We start from the raw sequence: 22,653 nt of genomic DNA on the forward strand, positions 1-22,653 counted from the left end.
CTGTGAGACTGAGCCCCGCGTCCAGCTCCTGGCTCAGCTGGGGCTCTGCTTGAGATTCTCTCTCCATCTCCCTCTGCCCAACCCTAGTCCCCAGCTCGAGTACTTTCTCTCTCTCTCTCAAATAAAGTAATTAAAAAAAAAGAAAGGAAGGAAGAAAGAAAACGCAGGATTTGGGCTTGAAGGCAGGAAAGAATTAAGTCGGTCAGGGGAGAGAGGGAAAAAAGATATTCTTGGTGAAGGAATAGTCTGGGCAAAAATGTACTTGGGTAAAAAGCAAGGGAAGGCTCTGTTGTGAGGAAATGCAGGTGCCAGAGGGACAGAGAGAAATTTCCTTGTCAGAGAACACAGGGAAATAAGGCTGGCTGGGTGGGGTGGAACCAGAGTATGAAGGGTCTTAAATGCCATGCTAAGAAGCTGGGCCCTCCTGTGGGACCATGGGTGAACAAGGAAGTTAAGATGGGGACTTGCTAGGGGGCCGCTGTGTAAGATCGATCTCACCGTGAGGCGGTGCTGGACTGACGGACTGAGGAGAGAGGCTAGTGGCCACCCCACCCTACAGGCACACGCTGACCCAGTGTGTATATACTGTGTTGACAGGGATGAGAACAGAGAGAATGTGATGGCAATAGGAGAGACTCCCAAGAATGAGCACTGCCTAGAAAACGCCTGACTATACTCTCTTGTGAGCCAAGTCCAAAGAAAACCTTAAGTTTCCATTATCCCAGCTTGAATGGTGACACCACTGATAGAAACTGAAAAAAGAGGGGAACTATGTATCGGGAGTAATTGGGCAAGAACAATAAATTTCATTTTAGACCTGTGACTTTAGGTTGACTATGGAAACTTCAAGCAGTTTGTAAAGAAATAGGTCAGAGTTTGGGAAAGATGTCAGTGTTACAGACACTAGTGAAGAGTTATTTTTCCTAATATGAATGGCTGTACAAATGTTAACAAATGTAGTCCCTAAAATCCTACCATTCTAGCACCAGATGTGGCCATTTCCTATATATCTTTCCAGTCTCACTTGGGTAGCTCCAGTTCTAGAATAGATACACAGTAGTCCCTCCTTATCTGGTGTTGGAGAGGGGGGAGGGACAAGTTCCGAGACCCCCAGTAGGAGCCTGACACCGCAGATAGTACTGACTCCGAGAGATACTGTTTCCTCCTATACACACATAAGTATGATAAAGCTCAATTTATAAATTAGGTACAGTATGATATCAACTAACAATAATAATAAAATAAAGTATTTATAACTATATGCTACAATAAAAGTTAGGGGAATGTGGTCTCTCCCTCTCTCTCAAAACATCTCATCACACTGTACTCACCCTTCTTGTGATGACGTAAAAGCATAAATGCCTGTGTGATGAGATGTCATGAGGGAATGACACAGGCATGGTGACATAAGATTAGGCTACTACTGACCCAACTATACATGGGAAGTAGGATCGTCTGCTTCCCAGTGCGGTCAGCAGTGGGTAGCTAAAACCGCAGAAAGCAAATCCGCGGATCAGGAGGGACTACTCTCCTGCTTTACCTCTGAAAACCATCCAACAACCATTAAATGCCACACTCTGTCTCTTTAAATTACCCCCCCACCAACACACACACACTTTTTGTTTCATAAACAGAGGAAGTGGATTGATGAAATTGGCCCAGTGGAATGGATAGTTGCCTAAAAGCTGTAACTACGTTACCCTGGGTAAGTCACCTATACTTTCTCAGCTTTGGCTTCCTTATTTGTATAATGGGGATAATTAAATTTACTATATGAGATTTTAAAGAATTAAATAAGGTACAAGGAGGCCCTCAACAACTGTCAGATGCTCTACCCATATCTCCTTCTATTTTTTTCAATGCAACCCCACCCGGGACCCAAACGGGGCCCCAAACCATCCCAGGACTTATACCCCATCATGGTTAAAATTTAGATGCTAAATCCCCTGACCAATGTGAAAAGATGATAAACTATCTCTGTTTCACATTTAAGTACAAGTGCTTGTGCAAAGATTACTCGTTCTACCATCTGGTTAATGAACTGGCACATATGCTCGCTAGGATGATGCAGAAGAGTGGGGCATCTAAAAAAAACACTTTAAACCAAGCACCGAGTTTAAATGCTTGTTATCAAAATCCAGTGATTAACCTAAAGAGAGAAAAAAAAAATCTTGTTCCACAGAGTTATACAGTCTTAATTATGTATTCACTCCAGCCAACGCATGGCAATCATTTCAATTTGAGTTGCTTCCAGTTTTGCAAGGATGAATTTCTTATCACTTGATAAGAGTCAGCTGGACTCTTTCATATCGACTGCAAGAGAACAGAGCAGTTCTGTGCCGCTCAGAGCACAGTTGGGATTTCTGCTCAAGTGCAAAAGAGCTTAGATTTCTGGTAAAAAGTCCTATGACTCTAACACTGTTTTATGTCATCTTTGAGTGACCAACCATTACCAGATGACTCATCTTTGTTGCATCCAACCTGTCCCTCCTGCGATCCAGTCCCTCTGTCCCCCAGTTCATTCCTGGAGATTAGAGGTAAACACATGAAACGAGAAACTTTAAATACTTACTAATTAGGCAGTGCATGTCTTGGGAATATCGAGAGTTATCAGGAATTGTGAAGTTTCCATCACAAATTGCCACCTGACTCTCTCCAAATGGCAAAGTGAAGTAGCATAATTTATACAACAAACATCCGAGAGCCTAAAAAAATAAAGCAGATTGCTACAAGTGGTTTATTTACCATAACTGCCGATGGGTCTACTGAGAGATACTGGCTTCGTCCACATTTACATTATCCACAGATACAAACACTCTGTACTATTAACCTATCAGAAACTTGAATTTAGAACTCAACACCACTATTTAGCTGCTGACGTACATTATTTCGACCATCATTACCAAACTGTGTTCCAATAAGGAACAAGCATTTCAGCTGTTTTGCTCTTAAGAATTAGTAATGCATATATGAAAACCACCTAAATAAAGGGCAGGTCACCTGAATAATTTTCACAGAACTCTAAAGTCATTTCCTTTGACATCCTTCATGAGGCAGTGGCTGGTCACCTGGAGTGAAGAATAACCCTGAGGGTCAGGAGACAGTGACATGGTACAGTGGCCACTCTCACTATGGCACTGTCTGCATTAAACTTGGGGGTTTATGGTCAAGACTGCTGGTATCTGAGGTGCGGATAGGTTAGTTGACACCTACCCAAATGTCTGCCTTCGTAGTGATGATTTTGCCACTGTACAGGTTGACCATTTCTGGTGCTCGATAGGACAGCGTTGTGTATCTACAATCAAGAGATTTGTTTTTTGTTAAATATGTCAATGCTATAATTAAAAACCAGGGGTAGCAGAAATAACTTTTTATTTTTTTCTTTTTTTGCATTTTAAGTATTTTTTTCCATTTTATTTTATTTTATTTCTTTTCAGTGTTCCAACATTCATTGTTTATGCACCACACCCAGAAATAACTTTTTAAAAACACATACATTAAATTTAAAAAGTCTAGTTCCCTGCAAGCAATCCGCAGAAGAGAGCATGAAATACCAGTGCAGATAAAATGAAAAGCTGTCCTTGGTCTACCCCCAAGGCCCTCTAGAAGCAGTCCTTCTATCCGATAGCACGAGGAGACCCAGACACTGAGGCACTTCAATAAACACTAAAAGCAACTCTTCTTGGGTCCTCCAATGATAAAATCTCCTACAAATCCTTGTTGTCTAATAGTGTATTTATACTGTATTCTCTGATTCCTTTTTAAAAACGGCAATTCCCCTTGATTTGGCTCAACTCAGACATGTCATACAGGCTGAGACACTGGAGAAGGGCAGAACGGGGTGGGAGGGGGGTGCTGGAAGAGGGATGAAGCAACAGTCTTCCTCTTATCTCTGGCTCAAGTAAAGACAATAAAAGCTCAGCTTCAAAGTGGAGTGTTTGATGTTACCAAGCACATGACTCTGCTGCTCAAGTCTCCAAAGCCCAGAGGGCACCATGGTTCAGCTGTCCACCAGCACCATGGACCAAAGTCTTCCTGCCCCAGCTTGGCTGCTGGGGATGAAGCAGGAAAGGAGACTGAAGATCAGGACAGAGGTGTGCAGACGAGACTGCTGGTTTATTATTGGTATTAGTGAATGTTGTTGCCTGTGAAAAACCTAACACTCTGGACATGAAGGGGAAGATGGTTCAGGTTCCTACTGGAGCCAGAAACCTAAAGATGCTTTTTCTCATCCAAGTCAGTGATTCAGTATCTGTAGAGACTTCATAGCCCTACTTACCATTAACTCCACTAGACTGGTGGGCGCCTTATGAGCAAGAAGGAGCACACAGCAGTGCAGGCTTCAGTGGAAAGTACATCCAACTGTACTTGGACATTGGACTGATAATGTCCAAGCTGTTGTGATTCCACTTGAAAACATCACAGTCCTTCTACAGTTTGTGAACCATGCAGCTTTTTAAGGACTATGTGACGTAAGTCAAAATATGTATATACAGTGATCACTGGGCCACTGATAAAGTACTGTATGATTCCTTCATTTTACTCTACTGATAAATGCTTATGGATCCCTTCCACATTCTCCACTTATAATCAGACACCCCAACTTCCAACATGATGACCTGAGACAAGGGGCACCAAAACCAGCACCATGGTCTTCCCACCCTGACCTTTTCATTCATAAGCTCAAAGTACGGGTGCAGATCTGGTCATGAACAAAACTCCAAGAAAGGAGGAAAAGCTTACTTCTTAATTTCGTCTTCTACTGCATTGACTCCCTCAGTTTGTGGATTCTGGAATTTGTTGGTGGCACTTCCAAAGTCACATAGGACGTAGTGGCCTCGGTCGTGCAAGAGGATATTTTCAACCTGAAAAACATTTCCCCACCACCCATTCCAAAGTATTATTTAGTGATGCATATGAAAATCTGGTTCAGAGTCATATAAATATTTTACCGCTGATAATCCTATTAATATGCACAGGAAAGTTATTCCCCTCTAAGTATCTTGAGAGGGGTCATCCCAAGTGAACAAAAAAGCAAAGCGTAGTAACAGGGTGAAATGACAATAGAGGGGACAAGCTGAGGAATTCCACAATGCGCAAGCAAGAGTCCCATTTTCCTAGATTTCCAGCCCCATTTCTCACCTCTGCAGAAACAGTCCTAATACTTTCTTTTTTTTTTTTTTTTAAAGATTTTATTTATTTGACAGACAGAAATCACAAGTAGGCAGAGAGGCAGGCACGGGGGGCGGGGAAGCAGGCTCCCTGCTGAGCAGAGAGCCCAATGCGGGTTTCAATCCCAGGACCCTGGGATCATGACCTGATCCGAAGGCAGAGACTTAACCCACTGAGCCACCCAGGCACCCCTAGTCCTAATACTTTCAAGCCTGCGTATCTTTCCTCATGTTCTTCTTTCAGGCTAGAATGTTCTCTGTGATCCCACCTTCTTACCCAACTATCAATATCCCATTCATCTTTCCAAATCCAGTTCAAATGGCACCTCATGTTTGAAGCCTTCCTCAAGGACCCACTGAGACAAATGTCACTCCTTCCCCCCGGTGCTTCAGCACTTCATTCTTCCTGATGTCGATTATTTCACTGGGCCTTATACACACATATATCAATTTCTTTACCACACTACATTAGGATTTCTGAAATAATAAATATTTGCTATATTTTAGCTACTTCTCAAAGTGATTAAAGGCCTGTGGGCAAATGTGCAGTTTTCCTATTAAAGTATTATTTTTTTATAGATGAATTATTTGGACAGTGGGTTAGCAGTTCCAAGTAGAAGGGACCTCTGGTATCAAAGGACTATGCCAATGAAAGAATAACTTCAAGATGGTGGGCGCATCTGTACTCAAGATGTACTGAGTAACTAACTGTTGGTATAGGTGAACTGAGCTGACTAGTGTGTTGGAGGACAGACCTGGCTCATGTGGGCAGTAAAATGGCAGCCAAAACATCTTGTTGGGCCAGCAAGTCTGTAGTCTCCATTGTCTTTTGTTATCAGCCTTCCAAGGACTGATTACCTTTAGAAAACAAAGGCAAGAGTAGACTACAAACTCCTTCAAGACAAGCACCATCTCTCTCTCTCTCTCTCTTTTTTTTTTTAAAGATTTTATTTATTTATTTGACAGGCAGAGATCACAAGTAGGCAGAGAGGCAGGCAGAGAGAGGAGGAAGCAGGCTCCCTGCCGAGCAGAGAGCCTGATGTGGGGCTCAATCCCAGGACCCTGAGATCATGACCTGAGCCAAAGGCAGAGGCTTTAACCCACTGAGCCACCCAGACGCCCCAAGACAAGAACCATCTCTTAATCCTGTTTGTAGTCTTCTCTACCAGGGCCTAACATAGTGCTTGCTATAGAAAATGCTGGTTGAATGGAAACACACTTAACACCGTATTTGTGTGTGTGTCTGTCTGTCAGAAGCGAGACAGAAAGCCATCAAATGCCCGGGCCATACCACTACTACTCTTCCTTTTAAAAAAAAAAAAAAAAGGTCAATTGTGAAAGTCTCTTGTTCCCATACTTGTTTCTATACTTGCTTTAGTTCTTCTGAAAATTACATTATATATTACAAAAATGTTCACTGTACATTCTGTACCAGCTAAATCTACTACCTAAAGCCTTTGCTGCAAACTGATTCTTTTGTTTATTGTTTTTTACTCCTATCAAGTCTCCTGCGTGTGTTGTTATCAAGGGTTTTGTTATTGTTACTGTTAACTCACTTTCCTTGGAATTCATCTGTGGGAAGCCTTGGATGCCTAGGTTTAAAATCTCTTTTTCTTCCTGAGAGGATGCTCTTTTGTACCTGGGGTACCATTAACCTATAATCACTTGAATCTAGAATCTTGACCTTGGGATTTTTAGCCACATAGGCAGGGTGAACTACGGCCACCAGCTCTCGTGGATATGTTCTTGGTCCCCAGAGACAAGGCTGAGGTAAGGAAATATTTCTATCACCTATAGCTTTTTATAAAGCTCATCAGTTTAACTTATTTACACAAAGTGACACAGTCATGTTATCCTGAACATATATGCACTTTAGGAATCTAAAATAATTCCAACAACGCAATACTAACACTCGCAATCTAATTCCGAGGTTATAGATTGGCTACCACTTACGGAGATTTTACTATTATGAGTAATACTGTGCTCAGCACCTCACATGAGATTATCCTCATAATAATATAATAATATCCCTGTTGTACAGATGCAGAGGGTGAGGCTCCCAGTGATGAAGCTGGGAAGTAAACTTAGGCAATTTAATTCTAAAGAAAGGTAATTAATTACTTTCCTGTAGGGGCAGGAAGCAAGTTAGAAGCAGAGCGTTACTCAGGGTCCTCAGCCATAATACCCTCCAACCGTGGTGGGTGGTGAGTATGCCCAGTGTACTGGAGACATGCTTAAGGACAGGGTTGCCTTAGTCCCTTATGTTCAGAAATGCCCCATAAAAGGAATTGAGTCAATGAGGAACCAGGTGACTAATTACTAGCCAGGCTGCTTGCTCAGTGTCTCTTTAAGCATTCCCTGCATTGCCTGCTTTGTTCTTTTATTCAACAGCTCCATCTGTCAAATCGTAGCCATTCTATGAGGCCTTGCTCGAGTTCTAACTCCTCAGTACAATCTTCCACGGCCTGGCTATAAAATCTGTAGAACTTACTGTCCACGAGGGATTGCTGAAGGAAGATGTTCAGACCAAGTTAAGCCACGCCCATTCCTTGCTTATCCCCTAGTCCATGGGTGCTGCATTTGAGCTCCATTGGAGAGCCGAGCCCTTGTGACAGACAATATGACTGATAAGCCTAAAATATTTACTATCTGGTCCTTGGCAGGAAAGTTTGTCAACCCCTGTCTGTAATCATACTATGCCCATGTGTGTACTACAATACCCAGGTAGGATTTCACATGCCACGTACCCTTCGATCCCTTATTCAGTATCCCTTAGTAGCAATCTTCCTTCCCCGCCTTCCCCACATCATGGGAAACACGCATCTCCTACTGTACATGCACTGCCCCTTCAAAATTACTGTCTATACTGCCAACGCTACAATGTATAATCAGGGGACCAAGAAGTTAACTCACTTCAAAACACAAACAAGGTAGTTCCAGAGACCAAAGTCACTGGGTTAGAGGGAGGAGGTAAACCAAGTAAAGACAGAATGATGATGCGGCACACTGGAGTTTTTGTTCTGTTTTTATTTCCCTCAACCACCACTTTTAAAAACTAGGTTTGTGTTTCTGGTTAGAACTCTGATTCTGAGTGGCAGAACTCAGCATTACACTCTATCAACCTGGTCCCCACCTCAGCTTGCCTCCTTCTCATAAAGATAACATCATACAAACCTATGTTCGCAGAAAAAACAGTTAAAAATTAAGGGTGTATACAAAAGTGGACACAAAGCCAAAACTATCAACGTAGGGGAAAGCCTTATCAATATCGGAGAAATGCTAAGGCAGGGGTACCTGGGTGGCTCAGTCTGTTAAGTGTCTGCCTTCAGCTCAGGTCATGATGCCAGAGTCCTGGGATTGAGCCCTGCATTGGGCTCCCTGCTCTGTGAGGTGTCTGCTTCTCCCCCTCCCTCTGACCCTCACCCTGCTCTTGTGCTCTCTCTCGCTCTCTCTCTCTCTCCCAATAAATAAATACAATTTTTTTGAAAAAAGAAAGAAATGCTAATGCAGGTAAGAATGGTAAAGGTCCGCTCTGGCCACTTTGCCAGCTTGCTGGCAGGGTCATGAGGTGGCAAAGGTGAACTTACTTGGCAGCGGCCACCACACCAGCTTCCGCACCCTCTGCATGTTCTCAGTCTGACCCTGTGACTTGGGAAACCTGCAGAAACCTCCAAGTTCAAGCTGGCCACTGCCCTTCATCACCAGCACCACCACCACCACCAACACACTGGACACAGAGCCTGGCATGTGACAACCACACTGGACTTGGAGGTCACAGGACCTCAGGGACTAATCAGATGTCTGACCTCAGACAAACCTTTAAGCCTTGTCGGACTTGTTTCTCATCGGCAAAGTCAAGCTAATAATATTTCTATCGCTGCTGTTATGAAGCAAGTAAGAGAATGTGCATGAAAGCAAACTGTAAATCTCCTAAGAAGTTATGACCACTCATTTAATAGAGAAATACACACATTCGAACTCCTACTATATGCCAAGGAGGTTCTGGGGGTAAGGCTGTGAACAAATCAAGGTTCACCTGCTCACGGAGCTTAGAGTCCAGCAGAAGAGAATAAGAAAGTAGGTATAATTGCCAGGTGGTGATAAATGTTATGGGAAAAACCCCCACAGGTTAAACACATGTGAAGTGAAGAGGGATGCTACTGCAAACAGCACATTTGGAAAGGTCACCGCGATGAGGTGAGCAGAGGCACCTGAATGGAGGGAGAAGGTGGCTCCCGGAGGACAGCCTGCAGGACGGCACTGAGATGGCAGCAGGCTTGAGGCACCTAAGGCACACAGACAGGCCACCATGGCTGGGACATCACTGTGCTAGGCACTGGAGTAACAAAGAACATCGAAGACAAGGGGGCTGGAAGGTCTCCAGATGAGTGCCCTTAGGAATGGGGAGATAAAGCCGGGCCTTGGGTTAGTGAAGTACTCCAGTAGCTGAAAGTCGTAAGAGAAGCAAAGGCACAGAGACAAGAATGACGACAGTAACAACACAACTAACAACACTCCCTATGAGCCACGTGATGCGCCCTGCACTTTCACCTACACAATTTCATGAGACTCTTACATAGCCTTATTGTCCCCAGTTAACAGATGAGAAAACCGAGTCCAGTAGTTACCTAACATGCCTTGCGTCACAAGGCTGGTAGGGCAGGACGTGGGCTCGGGCTGCCTGACCGCTGAAGCTCACCCTCCCCACTGCACTGATGGGCATTATGCAGGTACGGAATGTGGGCAGCTCAGATGGGCAATCTTGGAGGGAGCAGGAGAGAACACCAGAGCAGCTGACAAACGGCAGACTAGGGAAGGCCCCTTTGGGAGCCACAGCAGCAGATGAAAAGAGATGTTTGAGAAAGGTTAGCCAGTGACAGGGAAGAAGGGGGAAAGTGAGAGCAGGTGCCATCGTCCAGGGGGAAGTAACTAAGGCCAGGGCTAGAGTAGGGCCCAGAGGGATTCAGTGAGACCTGGAAGGTAGAAAACCAACTGGCCCTTCATATGTCATCTTCTGGAAGCTCCAGAGAATTTGCAGAGTGACTTTGTTTTTGGCCAAGTCCCTTGAGATGTTCACCTGACACTGGTTACAATCCTAAGGTCTTCTAGCTCTTTGCAAGTTTAATAGTACTGACCTTACTTCCCAACCTATTGGCTTAATAGGGTTATTGAAGTCGTCACTCCCAAACTCTGCTCACAGCTTTAGCTAAAAGGTCTGGAAGGCCCCTCCTACTGACCCTTCATTTTGACATTATTCCAAGCAGATAAGGCATTCAGACATTTTGGTCACAGAATTTATTACCACTAGAAATTCTGGAGAATTTGATAAAGGTAGGGTTTCAAACTTATGATTCTAAAAATGGGATAAGAATCTTCATCCTACTGTACTTCGTGAAATCAAAATTTCTTTTCTGACAAAAGAGGAGACATTCATGATTTTTTCAGTCTGAATGCACTTATTAACTCTTAGCCCTTTCTTCCCCTTTCTTAAGTGCCTAGACAAACAGCACAGTATAACAGAGCAAAACCAACCAAATAAAAACCAAGATGGGAGTAAAAGACCCGTGGCCTTTGCTCTGGTTTGATCACAGAATTAGCTATGCAGGTGACAGCGTTTCTGGGCAGAGGCTTCCTCACTGGTAACAGGAGAAGGCTTGCTTAGGTAACCTTCCCAGCTCTATGAACCCATGATCTGCAGTGATCTTTTTATTTCCTCAGAGAGGGAAAAATTAAAACAAAACAAAACAGGGAAGTGATGAAAATGTTAAAATAATGTATTTGAGGAAAGACCTCCAATGAAGAACAGAGCTTCTATCATGCTATTTTTAGAATGTGAGCTGCTTAAGGACAGGGACCACTTTCAACTTACTTCCTACACAGACATTGAAGGAGAGACCGCACGTGTGGTGGGCAGGGTAAGAGGGGGCTTGCCTCAATTCTGGATGGGAACAATGAATCCCCACGCAGGGCAACCCAACAAGCGGATCCACAACTGGCCTGGCCTGTGCTCTTTTTCATGTCCTACCGACTTGTATTCAAGTTGAGGCCACCTCACCAGACGTAAATCCTGCTCAGAGAGGCACCTTAAGACCAGTAACTGGCACTCTCTCTCTGGCCAACAGGGGAATAAAGAACTTCTTGGCTCTGGCTACTACTGGCACTGTAGCGGCTAGACGTGGAGCTCCAAGTGTCCCAGACTATAGGATGGCAAACAAGGAGGTACACAGGGACTCTACAGTTGCGCCTCAGGAGTCTGGCAGTGTGGTCGGCAAATGGGATTGCCCACCAGGCACATTTTAGCAGAAATCAACAAAATCTCACTTGCTAATGAAAGCAGCTAAATGGCATGGAGTGGAGGATATATGGAATTTGGGAAAGCTTCCATCAAAACAACCAGGAGTCAATGACCAAAATCGACAGCAGGCGGGACTCTTCTGGAACAATTACAGCCGGGGCCTCCTCCCAGTGGGCCCCTATTTACATTCAACTATTTCCAAGGTAGAGGAGAAATGGCAAGTCTCCGGAGCTACGGGTGCCCACCTGGTGGTCCCCACTACGGATTCAGGCACAACTACAGAGTCCAATACTGTGTCGTCAGCACAGTATATGCTGTGTATATGTACTATATAATTGGAAAGGCCCGGTACAAGGAGAGAGTAATTAGCAGAATTAGCCGACTCTCAGGAGCACCGAGGAGGGCTGAGGGGCATAGGGCCGGGGGCAAGCGGGGGAAGAGAACACAGCAGCCACATGCTTCTCCTAACGTATCTCACAGACTGTTCGGTGCAGTGAAGAAAGAGTCTGGGACTCCCGCTGCCTGAGCCCAAGCACTGTCCTACCCCATTTCCCCGGGCTAGACCTTGAGCTCCGTGCTTTGGCTCCCGTCACTACCTCGCAGCAGCACTGTGAGCACCACAGGGCACTGCCATGCTGGGAGTATGTAAATTAGGGAGGTATTATCAACAGGTATGCAATGACTCACCAATGAGGCCTCATTTAATCCAGTTCAAATAAAAGATTTTGTTTAAGAACATGGGAACAGCACTCTCTACAAGGATGCTCAGTGGTCGCGTCTGCCTCCTCCTCTTGCCCTTACCTCCATGCCCCATCAGCCTACTGTGCCAGGGGTGTTCCTGGAGATGGACACTCACGCTCTTAAGCCTCCTTGTCCCCTTCTCTAGGAAGCCCGCGAGCTCTGCTCTCTGCCTAAAATGTCCTTCATCCTCTCCACGACCATGCATATCCCACCAGTCTGTGATGTCCCACTCTCTGACCATACAGTAAGCAGCTCGATTCTCCACTGTTCCACACTTTGTTCTAGAACCTTTGTACGTCACCTGTCTCTGTTTCAAATCTAAACATTTCATTTATATCCTCTCACCAACACTTCAAATATCTTGGGGGTAGGAACCATATTCTACCTGTAACACCTCCACAGAATTATGTACTTGTACCACGCTAGGCTCGTAATAATTACTGAAACGTATTCTCCTTTTCTACTCGGAAAAAGGGCTGACTGCAGAAGGTCACTGGAGAAGGCTAGCTAAGGCTTCTGAAGGTATGTACTACCTTCTCATCAGCTAATTGCTTTAGTACAGAAATGCCAACATGCATGTACCACTTTACACCGACTGGGCTGGCTGAAATAAAAATGACAAGAAGAGCTGGTGAGGATGTGGAGAAACTGGAACCCTCATGTATTGCTGCTGGGATGTGAAATAGCACAGCCGCTCTGGAAAACAGTTTGGCCGTTCCTCTGAAAGTTAACTGCGGTTACTACATGACCCAACAATTACACCCCTAGATGCACACACAAGAGAACTGAAAACATACACCCACTTAAAACTCGCAACAGATGTTCATACACCTGAAGTAGAAACAATTCAAATGTCCATCCACTGAGGACTAGATGAACAAGACATGGTCTCGCCACACTATGACGATCATGCCATGAAAACGAACGAGGTACCGTTACATATTGCAACACAGATGAACTCTGACACCATGGTTAGGTGAAAGAAGTCAGATCCAAGAGGCCACTTACTGTATGAGCCATTTATGTGACATGCGCAGACCGGGCAACAGAAAGCAAATTAGCGGTTGCCCAGGGATGGGGGTGAGAGGTGGGAATGAAGAGTGATTGCTGATGGATGCAGGGTTTCCTTTGGGGAGACAAAATGTTTTAGAATTATATGATGGTGATGGTTGTACAGCTCTGTAAACAGAGTAAAAGCCACTAAATTGTATACTTTAAAAGGGTGAATTTTATGGTTATGAATTATATCTGAATTTTTTAAAAAACAGAAAAACAAAAAACAAAACTAAAAACCTTGACACAGAAATGCTAGTAGGCTGCTATGATCCTCAGACTTGAGAATATACAAAAGCCACGTGGGGTGATTGTTAAGTTCTGCATTCCCGGGCTTCCCTGACACCGCCACACAAGTCATGGCCCAACGGGTTCCATGTGGAGTCCGGTAGCCTGCATTTAACAAGCACACCAGGGGATGCTGATCCTAGTTACGAGCCATGAAGCAGGTTTCTCAAAACACAGGTATAATGAAAAGAAACTATAATTTAGAATCAGAAGAACAGGATTCACTTTCGGAACCTGCTCCTTTCTAGTTATATGACCTCAGTCAAGTCACGTAACTGATCTACTCCTGAGTTGCCCTAACTGTAAACGTAAAGAAGAACATCTTCCTCCAACAGCGTGCGTGCGTGCGTGCGTGTGTGTGTGTGTGTGTGTGAAGTGTCTGGTAGTATACACAGCACACAGTTGGTGTGCCATATACACTGGTGAATCCCTGTCAGTGCCAAGTCCATTCGACAAACATTGTCAAGTGACTATATAATCAGAAAAGCCCAGTACAAGGAGGTAGTAATTAGCAGAACAAATTTTTAAAATAATCACTTACTGGATTTTGCAAAATATGAAACAGACGTTAAAAACCAAGCATCGGGATGCCTGGGTGGCTCAGTTGGTTAAGCAGCTGCCTTCAGCTCAGGTCATGATCCCAGCGTCCTGGGATCGAGTCCTACATCGGGCTCCTTGCTCAGCAAGGAGCCTGCTACTCCCTCTGCCTCTACCTGCCACTCTGTCTGCCTGTACTCACTCTCTCTCTCTGATAAATAAATAAATAAATAATCTTTAAAACAAAAACAAAAAACCAAGCATCACTGTTTGCACACTATTGAAATTAGTCTATCATTTTCCATGCCCCTGACCGTAAATTTGGGACTCCATCAGGAAAAACAAAAACATGTATTTAGTCAGTTGATGACTATAAAGGATCTCTAAAGGCTACCTGGGTAATAAAAGTCATACCTGTACTCTACTTTCTTTTTTTTCTTTGTGTCTTCTCTTACCAAGCAAAATGGAAGAAATAGGAGGTTACCACGCATGTTCTGTCACATCCCCCAAGTGTCTCTCTGTTCCCCGGGCCTATGGGAAATAGCCTGTGGGAAGGACTTAAGCAAACAGTGGGTTACCTTCAGGTCACGGTGGATGATAGGAGTCTTGCACTGATGCAGGCGGGCAACGGCTTCGCAGGTGTCACAAAATATCTGGAGCACTTCATTCTCTGTAAAACCTGTTTGTAGGCGCTGGTTCATCAGGTTGACCACCTGGCCTCCTGCGAGGGGGCACAGAGCAAGCAGGAGGTTAGCAACATTCTGACTCACCACTCATCCAAGACAATGAAAAGGCTGTCCACAGAAGAACGACCTGGACAAAGGTCACTGGCTGAGCCATGACTGCAACCCAAGTGTCTTGATTCCCAGACCCAGACTCATCTTCTTACAATCCAGGGCCTCCTCTGATGCAGCAAAACCCATTTATTTTATAAAGTACTCCAGATGTGAGCTACCTTCGTGACATCTTGAAGATCAGTAGAACGATGGTCTGGTCCTGCTCTAGCCACTTGATAACGCTGTCCCTGTTTGTATGGGATGAGGCCACAGGTTCAACCTGCTGTATTCTTTAATAAGAATCAGACTACATAAGAGACCCCAGAAGCAGGAAGAAGACAGCTTTCTGGTCTGCAGTTTAGGAATGGCTTGGTCTCTCTAGTCTCACTCACAACTTGCTGCCGAAAATGCAGATATACTCCACCAATATTTCATCTCCAGGACCAGAAGACTGATGACCTCACTTACAAAATTATTCAGATCCCTAGATGCTCCCACTGCCTTGTCTCGAAACATTTTACCATCCAAAAAGGAATGGACAAGAGGAAACAAACTGCCAAGTTCAAATTTGGTAGTATCTTATAAAATTGGCTTAGGGTTATTAGAGAATTGGCGGAAATTATCAGTTAACATTACATTTTGGGGATTAACCACATATTTGATTTATGGACAGCATCTTTAAAGGCAAGGAAAATTCAGTGGAAGTATGGATGATTATAAAACAGGGCACCAAACAGTGAGGCAGTGACCCAAGCTTGTAAGTGGCAGTTGCTCAAGCCAAAAGAGCCAGACCTCCAAACTGGTTGTATGAAAGGCAGTCAACTCTGAATCAAGTCATGCTACAGTCTGTATGTCCCAAGATAAAGGCTGCTTGAAACTCCAAGCTTTCAACTACTTAACTCCACTGTTCACAGCGGCGTCATTTGAGTATAGCCTTACTGGCAATTACAGCTTGCAAGCAAGGAGAGGAAAGGTCATTTCCATTAGACGAAAAGAATTATTTTCCCCCATAACACAAGGACGGAGGTGTGGGTGGGGAAGAGAACACATGAGAGAGGGAGTGGGAAGGCTGAATCCTTTCTTCGGTCCATCTGGAGTTGGGACTTTATTCTGTGCCTTCATTGCTTGTTTTAAAGCATCACAGATAACACATTCCTCCTCACCCTCATACATTCTCTTTCACATACAAGCACCAAACCTGCCTAAAGCTAACAACAGAGGAGTTTTGTATTATCAACCACTTCAAATCGTTTGCCATAAAATAACCAAGAGGTGACAGCAGGCTCTGTATCTTTCAGTCTCACAGTCTGCACATCTTTAAAACCACAACAACAGACATTAGGGCACAGAGCACATTCACTGAAATGAGCCCCGTGCCCTTGACAATCAAAGTGCCAGACAATGGGAGCTCAAGGTCTGGGTTATACACTTACCCCTACAGAAGTCCATCAGAATGAGCACTTCCCACACATCCCCACTGCTCACGTTGTTGATACTGGAGTCAATGTAACCGACAATGTTCTTGTGCCCTGACAGGTCTCTCTAGAAAGAAGAGTTGAGAAATATAGTATTAGATACAGACACCAGTAGGGACAGAAGGACCGCGTCGGTTCCCTTAGCAAAGATAATTTAAATACAGATAACCTTAACCGCAAAGGTAAGACTGCAGAGGAGGGTCAAGAGCAGGTTTCCAGTGGTCTCTGAGATTCATGGCCAGCTCTTCAGTCAACAGTTCTATAGTCCTACTAAAGTGCAAAACGCTCCTGAACGAGATTCTGGAAGCATATGCACACAGGGTGCCTACGTGCTTGTTCTCTCAGTGCTCCCTGTAAGTCGGGAGCAAAGACACCCATCTCCAAAAGTTCTGCAGAGAGTACGAGTCAGACAGTATGAATTATTTAAACATGTGAATTTTTAATTCAGAAAAAAGAAACTGGTGGGGTTTTTTTCCCTGGCTGTAGGTACACAAGTGGATGCAACATGACTTTTAAATTGTTTGTACTGTTTTTCTCCCTTTAGGAAATGTATGAAAAGAATAACCGCTTTACAACGTTCTGAATGGTCGATGGTGGCATCCCAACCTAAACATTTTGCTCATAATTAAGCCTTTCAAGTCAACCAGATGGAATATAAGATGGGTCCTGTTTCTAGCTCTCTGGTTGGAACTGCATATGCTCTCTCGGGGCTGCTTACGGAATTCACTGAGCCAGCAAATGTTGATGGAGCACCTCCTGTGTGTCAGGACCCATTCAGGCACCAGAGGCTGCCTCACACCTTGCTATCCTTATTTTAGCATCCCTAGAGGCAAATCTTTGTAACGATGATGTTTAAAATCCAATGTCATTAAGAAGTAAGTCGGGGAAAGAAAAAGTGAGCAAGCTGGGTAGAAGGATTTTGTACAAATTAAAGATTAAAAAAAAACGAGTTTTAATAAATTGTTTGAATTAAAAAAGGGGGAAGATAGTGGAAATGTAAGTGGTTGAGTCACCAGACAAACATGACGGTTCAGGCCATAAAAACAGTAACTACCACTGCACAAACTGGAGATCTGGCTGCTTAGAGTGACATATAAAGTCTCTTTTAATCTAAAATTATATACCAAAACAAGAAGTCTCATGGTATCAAATGAATATACCTGAACCCTGAGCATCAAAGTTAAAAGTCATTAGAACTTTCCTCTGAGTGAGGGAGTGAGAACGACTGCTGCTTCAGAAAGGTAGACAAAAATAGAAATGGGACGGCTGGCACTGACAGTGGGGAGTCACTGGAGCCCCATACAAGAACAGTTTCAGAGAAGGGATGGGATGGGGGGAGGGAGAAATGGACTTGCAAAGAGTTGAGCACGTTAAGAGCTGGCGAGTATAGAGGAGTCTTCTGGAACATTTTGTGCTCCAGAGAGGAACAGCATTGCCAGAAGGAATCCTCGGGATGAGAGAGAACTGAGCATGGGAGAGTGTAAGGAGCCAGGAGCAGAAACCTTCAGCACAGAGGAGAGGACAAAGGATAACTGATGGAACCTAGTCCTGCAGGAAGAGGGGGTGGGGACTGAGGGCACCATTAAAGGGACTGGTCTTAGAAAGAGGAGCAGGAAGGAAACGAAATTAGATATGCATATTCGTTTACAGCTGGAGAGGGGGAACTTCAGTGAGTTCAGTTCTATTGTTCTGTTTTTGGTAGAGAGCAAGACCATGTTTGCAGTATAAGGGAATGAGAAAGCAGCTTGATGAGAGAAATAAAAGGCTTAGAGCAACCACTTTGGATAACAGACAAAGGAGATGATGAGGCAGAAAAAGCCGTCTCTCAAGTTCTGCACAACAGAACGTGATTTCAGGGTTCATGTCGTAGAGCCCCATTCTTCCTCCTGCTTTTTACTCTCATCATCAACTCTTCAAAAACTTTATTTCATTTACACAGTCAAGGAAGGAGGAAGAACTGGAGAGGAGTTCTGAAGCCAAAATAGAGCAGAAGATCATGTTCTCCAAATGTTCACAGGAGGAATGAAAGACTAATGTTTCCACATTAGTAATTTGTCTACATTTAACTGTTTGAAAAAGAATCTGCAATGTCACCTCTGATTTGCCTCACCCCAAGAGGAATAATAAAGACTGAGGAAGGAAAAAAAAAAAAGCATTTGGTAGAGCCAAGAGGAGGTCAAGAGCTATTAGAAGACCCAAACTGGATAATGAACATCTGCAGATGGCATCCTAGAACAGTTGCCAACCCGTTTGCTGATCAGTTCAAGTCCAAATTCCCGTTCATTTTGTCTTCTGCAGAGTTCCTGAGAGACAACCAAGCAGAAAAGATCTCCTCTTCGGAGGGAGCCCATGGCACTCACTTTTAACGACCTGATAACGCAGCAATATCTCAGATTTTAGAGTAACATCTCACTAGTCTGCAACTGATAGAGAAGATCGATTTGAATGGCTGTGAAATGCAGAGAAGACCAAGAGGAAAACCTACTGCAAAGGGAAACTGACTCACATGGAGGGTGCCCTGCCCCGTTCGTAGCACCAATAGGCCAGAGGAGGCCCAAGTATTCCCTGGCTTTGGTTAAAAGCCCAGTTCCAGACTTGGAGAACAGAAATGGACACAGAGGTATGGGACAGCACCCATACAGTTTTGGAGCTCAATTCCTCAGGAAAAGGCAGGATATAAGGAGGATGCCTTGATGCCCTTGGCTACAACTCTTATTTGGGGTACACGGAGATAAAAATCAATATTTTTGAGTGTAAGTCAAAGCGTGATTTTAAGGGGAGTGGGAAAAGTTCAGTTAAATTATTGATCAGATCAGTTTATATTACATGATTTAAAGAGTGGTAAGTCTAAGGAGTGTGTATTGTCCTTTTAAACTTTATATTTAGATCACCATTACAGAGGACTAATAAAGTACTGACATAAACACGCTATTAGAAGACCTGCTTTATTAAGTAGATATTTTAAATGATTTGTAGTGGCCTTATTAATACATTTAACTGTTTGAGATGCTAAAAAACTTTCTTCATAAATCCATGCGAAAGCTGCCATTTGAAATTCATGCCTTTAGCTTTGCGCAGTGGCAGCATTGTCGTCAATGAGGTTTATCCGAGGTACGATTATTGCTAATTGAAAATCATGCCTTCAACTCAGATCTTATAGTTTATCACAAATCTCAAGTTTATCTGGGGCCCTAATTAATGATGCTTGTAGCACAAAACAGTATTCTATCCTTATGCTCAAAATTCCTATAGCAGGAGGATTCAATCCCCAAGTAAGTACATCTATAAAAACCTTCATATTAAGCTCAGGAAAACAAAGAAGATAGCATTCTAAAGAGCATATCAGTAACATGCGGCTCACCTCCAGACAGTAAAAATGAGTATGGTATATAACTAATTTCCCTATTTATTTGCTCAGTTCACCCTTCCTTGGAATGTCAGCATGATATCTGCAAATTCCCAGTACTGACAGAGCTTGTATTTGCAAAGATTAAGTTCCCAAAAAGATAATTTACCTGCTTTGACCCTCCAATCAAATATTCAACATTTTCGGGGCGCCTGGGTGGCTCAGTGGGTTAAGCCGCTGCCTTCGGCTCAGGTCATGATCTCAGAGTCCTGGGATCAAGTCCCGCATCGGGCTCTCTGCTCAGCAGGGAGCCTGCTTCCTCCTCTCTCTCTGCCTGCCTCTCTGCCTACTTGTGATCTCTGTCTGTCAAATAAATAAATAAAATCTTTAAAAAAAAAAATATTCAACATTTTCTGCTTTTTATGACTCAGCACTGTTCCTACTTCTGGGATCACACCATGGTTCCACAGAGCTTTTTAAGCAAATTTCAGCTTCTTTTTAACTTAAAGGTGAAGGAATCCAGTTCTAAGGCCTGAAATTTGTTTATTTCTCCTACTGGATGCTTTTTTTTTTAAAAGTTAGGTTTTGTTTTGTTTTGTTTTTTTAAAGATTTTATTTATTTATTTGATAGAGAGAGAAATTACAAGTGGGCAGAGAGGCTGGGGTGGGGGGGAGCAGGCTGCCTGCTGAGCAGAGAGGCCAATGCAGGGCTCAATCCCAGGACCCTGAGATCTTGATCTGAGCTGAAGGCAGAGGCCTAATCCACTGAGCCACCCAGGCATCCCTCTCCTACTGGATGCTTTGTAAAAGTCTACTGCCTTACTTTTCTTTGCTCCTTTTCCCCTCAATCACTCTAAATTTCCTTTAAAACTCTCTTCAAGGAGTTATTCACAGGCCCAGGAAAACATCAAGTCCAGTACAGTAATAAAAAGAAACACTTCTTTTTTTTTTTTTTTAAGATTTTATTTTTTTATTTATTTATTTGACAGACAGAGATCACAGGTAGGCAGAGAGGCAGGCAGAGAGTGAGGAGGAAGCAGGCTCCCTACTAAGCAGGGAGCCTGATGCGGGGCTTGATCCCAGGACCTGCGATCATGACCTGAGCTGAAGGTAGAGGCTTTAACCCACTGAGCCATCCAGGCGCCCCAAAAAAGAAATACTTTGAGATCTAGGCTAGTCCTGTTATTCTATGAAGGCCAAGGTATTTGGGCTTCTGCTTACATAAGAAGTCCCAAATACGATTCTCGTGCCCACACTCACACTGACTCTCCCGTTCCTGAGTCTTACTCACTAGTTAATCCTAGTTAGTGAGTAAGTGAATACTTAGTGAGTTAGTTAGTGACTAGATCTTTAAAGTCATCTAAAATCTGATTTAGAACAGTGCTGCTCAAACTTTAACAGGCATATGAATCACCAGGAGATCTTGTTTAAAAGCAGATTCCAAGCCAGTAGCTCTAGGAAAGGGCCCCAAATCCTGCTCCTCAGTGGCACTTAAAGTAGCAAAGACCTAGAACTGTGCCACTCAAAATGTGGCCCACAGATGTGTGCTGCTTAGTAAATTGTTACCAGTGCAGAAGAAGAGAAGAAGCTTGCTCCAGGACATCAATCAATTTAGTAACAAAGCAAACTTATTTCTTTTCCTAGTGATATTTTACCTATGAGGAATACAGTTCCTTGATTTACATTCTGGCACAACATGCTCTGAATAGCACCCATATGCTTACAGCCAACTGATTTTTGAAAATGGTGCCCCAAAAAAATACAATGAGGGAAAAGTAAGTCTTTTAAAAAAATGATGCTGGGACTGTAAGGGCCTAGTTAGCCAGAGTGATTCCATCTGGCTGAACAGTGATTTTGTTTATACAGTAAAACTTAAACTGACCCTGCTCCCCCACCCCCAGGGAACTTACTTAAAAACAAGTCCTGGAAACCAGACCCAGGTAACAAAGCCCAAATACAAGGGTAGGTCAGGCCAGTTGGAGGTATCCAATCAGTGGGGGCGCATACTGTCTCCCTAGCTACCAAGGAGTATGGGCCCTGCCCTTTGGGCATCTTTTGGGCGCCAATTCTGACCAAGGTGATAGGCTAGTTCAAATATCTACTATAGGGTAAACTGTAATTCAATTGGTCACTTATGTGTGACCTAGCATGATTGTGCAGCTTTCTCTGTGTGTTACAATCTCATTGGCCACCTGTGCATGGCCAGGCCCAACCACATGGCCTTTGCCCTTAAAAGCTAGTCTGTAAGGCAGAGAGGAGTCGCCTCTTTGCAAGAGATGGCCCTGAAAGGTCGGTTTGATTCTCGACGCTAGGCGCAAAATAAAGCTTTGTTTGACCTTTGCTTTGTAACAGTCTCATTCCTTTCATCATGGACTCATTATTGGGGGACCTTTCAGGACAACTAGATTATCTACATGCAAAAGAATAAATTAGATCCCTACCTCATACCATTCACAAAAGTTAATTCAAACTGGATCAAAGATCTAAAAACTCCCCAAAGAAAATATGCACACAAATCTTCACGGTGTTCGATTAGGTAATAGTTCTTAGATCTTAGATATACCACCTGAAGCACAAGCAATCGAAGGGAAAAAAACAGATAAACTACACTTCATCAAAATTTAAAAATTTAGCACTTCAAAAGACACTAATAAGAAAATGAAAGACAATGCAAAGAATGGGGAAAAAATAATTACAAACCATACACCTGATAAAGATCCAGTATCCAAGCTATATAAAGAACCCTTAAATTCAACAATAAAAAGACAACATAATGTAAAAATTGGCAAAGAATGTGAATGGACATTTCTCCAAAGAGCATATAAAACTGGCTGATAAGCACATGAAAAGATGCCCAATGCCATTAATCACTTGGAAAATGTAAATAAAAACCACAATGAAGTATCACTCCAAACCACAAGGATGGCTATAATCAAAAAATAGAAACAATAAAAAATGTTGCCAAGGATGT

General features: G+C 43.5%; 1 protein-coding gene and 1 pseudogene across 24 annotated transcripts in view; one reads left to right on the forward strand and one right to left on the reverse strand.

Moving 5' to 3' along the window:
• Nucleotides 1-22,653, reverse strand: part of AAK1 (AP2 associated kinase 1) — a 173,622-nt gene that overhangs the window by 59,599 nt on the left and 91,370 nt on the right. For all 24 annotated transcript variants that reach the window (XM_045078958.1, XM_045078965.1, XM_045078961.1 and 21 more), the window contains exons 4-8: nt 16,295-16,403; nt 14,664-14,806; nt 4,744-4,865; nt 3,214-3,295; nt 2,573-2,705 (exon numbers count right to left, since the gene is read on the reverse strand). In XM_045078958.1, coding sequence (XP_044934893.1) covers nt 2,573-2,705; nt 3,214-3,295; nt 4,744-4,865; nt 14,664-14,806; nt 16,295-16,403 — 589 coding nt within the window. The remainder of the gene's footprint in view (nt 1-2,572; nt 2,706-3,213; nt 3,296-4,743; nt 4,866-14,663; nt 14,807-16,294; nt 16,404-22,653) is intronic.
• LOC123391816 lies at nt 19,403-19,552 on the forward strand (annotated as a pseudogene).

The sequence above is a fragment of the Mustela putorius genome, unplaced genomic scaffold (genome assembly GCF_011764305.1).
Source record: "Mustela putorius furo isolate JIRA1106 unplaced genomic scaffold, ASM1176430v1.1 tig00000281_pilon_pilon_pilon, whole genome shotgun sequence".
NCBI lineage: Eukaryota > Metazoa > Chordata > Mammalia > Carnivora > Mustelidae > Mustela > Mustela putorius.